Source organism: Salmo salar, chromosome 07 (assembly GCF_965601325.2).
Source record: "Salmo salar chromosome 07, fSalSal1, whole genome shotgun sequence".
Taxonomy (NCBI): domain Eukaryota; kingdom Metazoa; phylum Chordata; class Actinopteri; order Salmoniformes; family Salmonidae; genus Salmo; species Salmo salar.
In genome coordinates, this window is record NC_138297.1 from 31,433,435 (window position 1) to 31,443,108 (window position 9,674).

General features: G+C 39.2%; 1 protein-coding gene across 1 annotated transcript; it reads right to left on the minus strand.

Moving 5' to 3' along the window:
• Positions 1–1,026: 1,026 nt before the first annotated feature.
• Positions 1,027–9,235, minus strand: hmgb3a (high mobility group box 3a). The gene is made up of 5 exons (XM_014207170.3): positions 9,084–9,235; positions 5,337–5,566; positions 4,414–4,553; positions 2,834–3,008; positions 1,027–2,483 (listed from the first exon to the last, which is right to left on the minus strand). Exons 2-5 carry the CDS (start codon positions 5,484–5,486, stop codon positions 2,325–2,327), a joined length of 624 nt encoding a protein of 207 aa, XP_014062645.1. The 5' UTR covers positions 5,487–5,566; positions 9,084–9,235; the 3' UTR covers positions 1,027–2,324.
• Between the last annotated feature and the right edge of the window lie 439 nt (positions 9,236–9,674).

Genomic DNA, 9,674 nt, shown 5'->3' on the forward strand with positions numbered 1-9,674 from the left:
ATACCATTATCCAAACATGTCAACACTGCCTAACAATAGACCTGTGGACCCCTACTGAGAGCTGTGTATATTGTTTAAGGGAGTCACTCTGTGGATTGTGCAATGCTGTGGTTAAAGGGATAGTTCACCCAAATTACAAAATGCCCCATAAGCAGTCTATGGACAAGTTATGACAGCAATCCACGCATTGGTTTAGTTTCCCTGGCATTGTTTCCACATGCTAACGTTTTAGCATTTGTGGCGCAAATCCCATTCAAGTCATGGGACCGATATTAGCATTTTTCTCACGTGCTCAAAACATCTGTAAATTACATTGTTGAGCTTCACAATAAATTGTAGATACTTTTTGATTTGGACAAATGCTAATATCGGTCCCATGACTTGAATGGGATTTGCGCAAACAAATGCTAAAACGTTAGCATGTGGAAACAATGCCAGGGAAACTAAACCAATGCATGGATTGCTGTCATTACTTGTCTATAGAATGCTTACAGGGAAAAGGAAACCAATGTGTCATTTTGTAATTTGAGTGAAATATCCCTTTAAAGAGAGTCCATCGAGCAAGATCCATACAGACCCATTATATTTCACTGTCAAGAGGACAATAACACCGTAGGACATGTGGGAGTAAAATCATGTTCACCTGTAAAAATTATGATTTAAGGTGAATTCTAGGATTTTTCCTAGAGTGACCTATATCACATTGATTAATCAGCAATATGTAATGTAAAAAATATGAAGTTGTAATTATTTGTTTGACTATTCTGTTGTCAAACCTGTAGGTTGAGATGGAATAAGTCAGGTATTTGACCAGCAGGATAATTATTTTAAGAGTAAAGTATAGAGTTCAAAGGGCAATTGATGTTCTTTATTGTTGATCCACTTTTAGTTATAATATCCAGACAACTCTTTTTATAATAATAATAATACATGTGTTATAGGTGGGGATGTTCACTTTTTTGGCAGATGAGTGTGGAGCAAGTTTAGATGGTTTGGATGGAAATCATTAATACATAACACCACATGTAAAAATGTCATACTTTAATAATAATAGCAAACATAGCTTGTCTAAAACATACAAAAAAGAAAAAAAATCATCTTAGATACAGATAAGTACAGGTTTATTATAATAGTCAACAGCCGTGCTTTTTCACTCAATGTGTCGTGGTTTAAACCGTGAGAAGATCTTGTAAGAACGAACGAACGTTAATATTAAAAGTGCACTTAGCCAAACGGGAGATAATAGTTTCCATTATATACCATTGGTTGGATGGTATCCACCCTCCTCTGTTACATGACTAAGTGAAAATTTGACTTAAATGGAAGTTAGGAATTACCCCAGACAATGAGTGAGTTGTAGTGTGAAATTACTGTTAGCCAGCGTGCACTAGCTAACCAGCCATGACTGTTTGTTTACATGGGAGGCTGTTGAACAGTGAGTTCGACTTTCACGATTACAACACTTCCTGGTGCAACAACCAACACACAGCTACACACACAGCCACCTAGCTACACCAACGACACCACTACTAGATATGTGCAATCTGATATCACCTTACATCCGGAGGCCTCCGTTTTTTTTGTTAAACGGGAAAAACAAGGACTAAGTCTAAATCAACCATATACAGTAACACACCACCTTGCACATTCTTTTTTTTTTAAACAACCTCTGCCTCCCAAATGGCACCCTATTCCCTATATAGTGCACTACATTTGACCTGGGCTCGTAGGGAATCCCATAGAGCTCTGGTCAAAAGGGATTAGGGTGCCATTTGGGACGCACAGCCAAAAACAGAACGATGTTTTGCCGCAATGCTACTACTGGTTTTAAATGCTTCTCCGTTGAATCGATGTACACCCAGTATAGTGACAATGCTATGAGGGTTTTGAGGAAGACACTGGATAGTGCTGGTGAGATGGACACAGTTACACACACACACACACGTGCACGTGCACGTGTGCACACACAGCTGTTGGGGAAATGATTAGGGATCTGCTTTGAGTTCAATCACAGTTGCCGTAGTAACGTACAGTCTCGCCTTCTTAACTGGACTCAGTGTTACATAGAGAACTTTGCGTAAGCAGTTTAGACCAAATCAACATAGTGACAAAGTCAAAACAACAAAGAGTGGGGAGGAGGGAAGCGTGGCAACGTAATTAAGCAACATAAAGATATCACCAGTGTTTCTTCCTCTAACCCCTACAAATCGCATTTCAAACTGAAACCCCCCCCCCCCCTGCATCACTTAATAATCATGACCATCGTCGTCATCATCTTCGTCTTCATCATAATAACACAACACACAAAACAGAACGCGGTCGGTCTACTCGTCATCCTCCTCCTCCTCCTCATCCTCCTCCTCATCTTCCTCGTCGTCATCATCATCATCGTCATCCATATTACTCTTCGTCATGGGTTTAGGGGCCATCACCATGCTCGGAGCACCCACCTTCCCCTTACCGGACTTATAGTCAGCCACGTCCTGGAAAGAGAGAGAGAGCGATAGAGAGAGAGGAGGGAGGGAGTCAAATGTGTTATTATCAGTATCATATTATATTACTATCTTGTTATCATGCGTTATCAGACAGAATAATACTGAATTAAGTTTACAAGCGACATGGATACATCTCTAAGGTGGCTTCCTCCCCTTATCTCCTTTCAAGATGAATCCATAGAAAGGTATAGCATCTTGGTTCTGTAGGTGTGTGGTTTATTTGCTTATTATTGTATTCTGTGTGGACCCCAAGGAAGAGCAGCTTTTCCTAAATGAAAGAGGATCTGAATAAAAAAAAATGCACTAATTAAATAACTAATACACAGGTGTTCTTCTACCTTCTGGTACTTGTCTTTGAGTTTGTTGGCCTTGATCAGGTAGGGCTGTTTAGTAGCATCAGTAAGGTTGTTCCACTGCTCGCCTAGTTTCTTGGCCACGTCCCCTATCCCCAGGCTGGGATGCTGGGCCTTGATCTTGGGCCGGTGGTCCGCGCAGAAGATGAAGAAACCAGATCTAGGGAGAAAGGATTTTTTTTTTAAAGGTACAATATTCATTTATTTACTAGTGTGGATTTTCTTTTGTCATTTTGGGTGATGTGACGACTTATGTGAGTATTGATATAAACACCAGCAAAGTAGTGTGCTGCGTGTCTGTCTGTCTGTCCGCCCATCTGTCCGTCCAGTCATATACAGTGCCTTCAGAAGGTATTCACACCCCTTCACTTTTTCCACATTTTGTTGTGTTACAGCCTGAACATAAAATGTATTAAATTGAGATGTTGTGTCACAGGCCTACACACAATACCCCGTAATGTAGAATTATGTTTTTAAGACATTTTAAGAAATTCATAAAAAATGAAAAGCTGAAATGTCTTGAGTCAATAAGTATTCAACCCTTTTTGTTGTGGTAAACCTAAATAAGTTCAGGAGTAAAAATTTGCTAAATGCCACTGGCCTACACACAATAACCCATCATGTCAAAGTGGAATAATACAAAAAAATGGCTTAATAAGTCACATAATAAGTTGCATGGACTCACTCTGTGTGCAATAATAGTGTTTAACATGATTTTGGAATGACTACCACATCTCTGTACCCCACACATACAATGATCTGTAAGGTCCCTTAGTCGAGCAGTGAATTTCAACCACAAAAAACTGGGAGATTTTCTAATGCCTCGCAAAGAAGGGCACCTATTGGTAGATGGATAAAAAATTAAATATCCCTTTGAGCATGGTGAAGTTGAATATTCCTTTGAGCATGATGAAGTTATTCATTCAAATTTGGATGGTGTATCAATACACCCAGTCACTACAAAGATACAGGCGTCCTTTCTAACTTTTTCAGATAAAAAGAACGGAATAGAACTAAGCACCGGCAAAATCCTAGAGGAAACCTGGTTCAGTCTGCTGTCCAACAGGGAGACCAATTCACCTTTCAGCAGGACAATAACCTAAAACACAAGGCCAAATCTACACTGGAGTTGCTTACCAAGATGACATTTAATGTTCCTGAGTGGCCTAGTTACAGTTTTGACTTAAATCGGATTGAAAATCTATGGCAAGACTTGAAAATGGCTGTCTAGCAATGATCAACAACCAACTTGACAGACCTCGAAGAATTTTTAAAAGAATAATGTGCAAATATTGTACAATCCTGGTGCGCAAGGCTCTTAGGAACTTATCCAGAAATCACTGCCAAAGGTGATTCTAACATGTATTGACTCAGGGGTGTGAATACTTATGTAAATGAGGTCATTCTGTATTTAATTTGCAATAGATTTTCAAATATTTCTATAAACATGTTTTTACTTTGTCATTATGGGTATTGTGTGAAGATGGGTGTAACAGGCTGTAACACAACAACATGTGGAATAAGTCACGGGGTAAGAATACTGTATGTGTGTATGTGGTACATACGGGGGCCTCTTTGGAGCATTGGGGTCCTTCTTCCTTCCCTTCTTGCCGCCAGGGGCAAAGTGCATCATCTCGTTGTCATAGCGCACCTTATCCTGCTTCGCCATGTCCTCAAACTTCCCCTTCTCTTTGCCAGACATCGTCTGCAAAAATCACATTTATACCACTTAAAACATTCCCACCAGTAGACGGACCCACGGGTTGTGTTCATTAAGCACCAAACAAAAAAAGGTCTTATGCAAGGTCGCTTGTGTTGTGAGTGAGCGTTTCATAGTATTTTTTTATACATGACAAATAGCCTTAACCCTGTACCCTTGAGGGGCTACCTGGACTTGTCCTTCAATATAAGACACCAGTAATTTTGTGTTTTCTGTTGCAATTTCTTTCTTTTTTTAACATAATTTACATTGCATGCTAAGTCAGTATGGCATCATTGAGTACATGTGTGGTCTTGTTGCGCCACCTGAAGTGAGGAATATGTAACTGCTCCTTTGTTAACAAATAACTTGCCATTCTTGACTTGTACAGTACCAACCAGCTTGTAGTCTACCAGCTGGTTTGTCAAACGTGTCCTTTATGGGAACAATAGATTTGGAAACAAAAGATTGATTGAATTTAATTTAGCTCCATCCCAATAACCAAATGTGTGCAGTGCACTATGTAGTATTAAGAGATGTAAACTCGAAAATTGACTATCTCATCTTGTCATCATCATGTCTACACAGTGACTTGTGAAAATAATTTCCTCTTGAAGAAAAAGAAATGTCATCATCATTCATCAATTACCAATCAAACAATCAATCAATCAACCAATCATCTGTCTACCCATCAATGAATCAATCAATCAACCATCCAACTACCCATCATCAATCAATCGCATTCTCGGAAGGACAATAAAGATCTATTCTATTATATTCTATCCTCACCTTCCATCGCCCGGAGCACTTCTTGGAAAACTCAGCAAAGTTGACAGGTATCTCGGGACTCTTCTTCTTGTGCTCCTCCCGGCAGGTCTGAACAAAGTAGGCGTAGGCAGACATCTTGCCTTTGGGCTTCCCAGGGGTGCCTTTAGCCATCCTGGTCACTGGGCGGGGCCTAGCAGTGTAGTGGAACTCGTTTATTGGTTAATTGGTCAGGTGGTTGGTTGGGTTAGTATCTGGAGAGGGGAGAGTGGAGAGAAGATGGATATCGGTTCATTCAATGGTGTGGTTCGATTTTTGCTGGGAAAGTAAACAAAATATATATTTTTTTAATCAGGTGATGCAACTGCCAAAGTATACTGAACAAAAATATAAACGCAACATGTAACAATTTAGTTACAGTTCATATAAGGAAATCAGTCAATTGAAATAAATAAATTAGGCCCTAATCTATGGATTTCCCTAATCTATGGACTTTGAATACAGATATGCATGTTGGTCACAAATACCTAAAAAAAAGTTAGGGGCATGGATCAGAAAACCAGTCAGTATCTGGTGTGACAACCATTTGCCTCATGCAGCGTGACACATCTCCTTCGTATACAGTTGATCAGGCTGTTGATTGTTGCCCGTGGAATGTTGTCCCACTCCTCTTCAATGGCTGTGCGAAGTTGCTGGATATTGGCGGGAACTGGAATACGCGATCCAGTGCATCCCAAACATGCTAAATAGGTGACATTTCTGGTGAGTATGCAGGCCATGGACGAACTGGGACATTTTCAGCTTCCAGTAATTGTGTACAGTTCCTTGCAACATGTGTCTTCTGCATTATCATGCTGAAACATGAGGTGAAGGCAGCGGAGGAATGGCACGACAATGGGCCTCAGGATCTCGTCACAGTATCTCTGTGCATTCAAATTGCCACCAGTTGGACGTACTGCCAAATTCTCTAAAACGGCATGGGACGCAGCTTATGGTAGAGAAATGTACATTAAATTCTCTGGAAACAGTTCTGGTGAATGTCCCTGCAGTCAGCATGCAAGTTGCACACTCCATCAAAACTTGTGGCATTGTGTTGGTGACAAAACTGCACATTTTAGAGTGGCCTCTTATCGTCCTCAGTACAAGGTGCACCTATGTAATTATTCGTGCTGTTTAATCAGCTTCTTGATATGCCACACCTGTCAAGTGGATGGATTATCTTGGCAAAGGAGAAATGCACACTAACAGGAATATAAACACATTTTCGAGCAAAATTTGAGAGAAATAAGCTTTTTGTGCGTATGGATTTTTTGGAACATGGGACCAACACTTTACATCTTGCATTTATATTTTTGTTCAGTGTTCAGTGTACATTGGCCATGGCATTTTAATTTTTTATGATTATTCAATCAAGGTTTGATAACATTTGTTAAAGTCCCTATATTGGTTTGTAAAAATGAATAGACTAATTTAGACATCATTTGATTACCCAACATCCATTATATTAATTTAACATCATTAGCCACCAAGTGAAGGTCAACTTCATAGTATGGTGGAACCATAGAAGGGAACCAGGGAATTAGAATTTAGAACGAGTTCTAGAATAAGAACGAGTTCTAGACTTAGAATGAGTTATAAAATCTGAATGTGTTCCAATTAGCTCTAGAATTAGAATTGGTTGGAATGAATTAGCATTCTGTGGGTGTGACACTGAAGAAGAAATTGCTCAAGGAGTCTTGGAATTAAGGAACATTTGGAATTAAGGAAATTATATGTATTTTTAAAAAATGTGTCCAGGAGTCTGTGTGCTGTTCTGATGTCTGTTTTTGATTAGTTATTATGTTGTACAGTGTACTATGTAATTACAATGTAATACGATTGCATTATTTAAAGTGTTGTCTTTTAATTTCTCAAAAATACTTAAAATTATTTAACTACTAACTATTTGAGAAATATGATATCATTGTTAGGAATGTGAATTCAAACTCTGATATAAATTCAATATTGGAAGAAAAAAAACGAATTCGAATTGAAAAAGGATTTTTGAATTTTTACAAAATACCTTACATTAAATCTCAATCTAATAAGGATGCCCCGCCATATTCTCCTCTCGCCACCGCCCACCTCCTTGTCATTAGCCATTTTCATGTTTTTAATTTCATATTTTTCAGCTCCCTAAACTTTACTTCACTGCATCCAACGCAACGCGAACTCAACTCTCTTCATACAAGCTATAGTATAGCGGGCGCTCCGACTCTGGTTACAATGTTGCGATAGAATGAGAAGCTTCAACTACACAGACAGAGAAAAACAAAGGTCATCAACGCGAATTATTCATCTTCCATTTTGTGAAATGCGTTCTCATGAGAGAAACTCCTGTTTATTTTCCACCACCTTGCATATTTCGATCTTACTTTGCCCAAAAATGTATGACTTTTTCTGCTTTTAATTCGCCGCTCCGTTCGGTTGCTTTCAGTCCCAGTTCATAGCGCCTTGTATTGGGTAGTACTAGCTGCTATACAGGCGAAGAGAGCTTGCTGTTCTTCGCTGGAGCTCCCATTGAATAAAATGGCTTCTGTAGATCTAGCGAGGGGAAGGCTTATGGGGTTGACTATGTAACAAAGCGATACACACCCCCTCCGGTTCCAAGGGCTATAACGACTAAATTTGACCGTTAATTAAAAACAAAATTACCTAGTCAGATAAAATAAAGACCGTTCTTTTTATTCAGGTTTAAACATTAAAACTGGCAATGCGTATTTCGTGACATTTCACTGTTTTCCGAAGTTATACCCCTGACGGTCGCTTGGTGCATTGCTATCCGTTAACAAAGACAGTGCGCCAGCCATTTCTTATGTGAGTCATCCTGGTGCAAGCGAGAAGTTGCGAAAATGAATAAAAAGGGGGGAAATAAAAATCCTTTACAGCAGAAAGTTAGAGATAAACATTTCGAATGGAAAACGATAAAGAGCGGTATTTTTCGTCCGTAGGAAATTGTTTTTTTCAAAAGAAAATCGCCGTCCCTTCTCCGTGTTAGAACTGCCTCTCTTCAATGGTTTAAATCGCCAGCCATTTTACTACATGGTGAGAGCGATCATTTGACTAAGCACGATACAAATCTCCAAAACTAATTTTCGACGATGACATTCACATTTTCTTTACATGGTTGAATAGAGATAATAAAGTTGGGCGGAAAACGAACATTTCCTCTGAAAATGTACGAGTATTTATGTAGATGACATCGAAATTGGTTCGCAATAGAAGGACAGTGTTATTCGTAGACAGGCTACAGCCAGCCATATTCAGTGTCACACAGCAGCGATGCGTGTGAGGAATACAAGCCTCAGAAAATGTACAGTTTAATAACTTTTGGTTACTTTAAAAATCTGGAAAAAACACAGAGTCAACGAAACAACAGTGACATGTTCATTTCGTTATAGTAAATGACCCTGTAAACGATAATAAAATAGATCAGGAACATTTTCGGCAGATTTCTGTCAATAACACAACACATCACACATTATAGGGAGGAAAATTATCAAACACTATTTGCCTGCAAGATGAATAACATCTAAACACATATAAACTATAATTGCACTAAAATACCACGTAAACACTTAAAAATAACACAATCTTACTTCAAATTATTAAAATGACAATCTAATTTAACACAAAACAATATTCTTAAGGTATTCCAATGGAAAAGTAAAAAAAAAAAAAATTCATGTCATGTTATTATTGCGTTATGAATAACATAACAGTGGAACGTACCTGTATTGTTAACGATCAGTCAGTCTGGATTCTGGAATCCTACAGTCTCGCCTTTACCCTATCTTCTCTATCCCCATGTAGACTACACAGCCTCGCGCTAGCTCAATACGAGAACGGCCTGATTGGCTAGCGGCCGGGTCGATTCAAAATAGCCTCTCAAACTGCTGATTGGACGTGTCTTCACACGCGCTCCGGATTTCTCGTTCGTTATTGGTCGTAACGGAGGCCTGGTCACACCCACCCCTTTGAAAAAGAGCCGCTGAGAAAAGTTTTAGACTAGTATAGAAATAAGTTCAGAGGGTGAGGATGGTAGGCAGTGTGTGCTGTAGTGCGTATGGGTACGGGCTGTATGCACTAGCGGTTCTGGGGGGCCATTGACCCTGTGACAACAATTTTGGAACCCCTTGTGGCCCCCCTAAATCTGGAGTATGAAATCATTTTTACATAACTAATTTTTGCTATCATTCTTTTTTTTTTTTTACATCTGTTATTAGACAGTGGCAACGATGATGATTATGAACATGGTCTTTTGCCTGCAATGCAGTGAAGAAAACGATATGACAACAATAACGTCTAATGTAACTGGCCCCT

What these genes read in the sequence shown, in the direction of transcription:
- hmgb3a (XM_014207170.3), bottom strand. Translation starts at nt 5,486, where the DNA reads ATGGCTAAAGGCACCCCTGGGAAGCCCAAAGGCAAGATGTCTGCCTAC. An exon ending in AGTGCTCCGGGCGATGGAAG is followed by an intron (nt 4,554 to 5,336) that starts GTGAGGATAGAA and finishes TGATTTTTGCAG; the next exon opens with ACGATGTCTGGCAAAGAGAA. An exon ending in TCAAAGACAAGTACCAGAAG is followed by an intron (nt 2,484 to 2,833) that starts GTAGAAGAACAC and finishes CTCTCTTTCCAG; the next exon opens with GACGTGGCTGACTATAAGTC.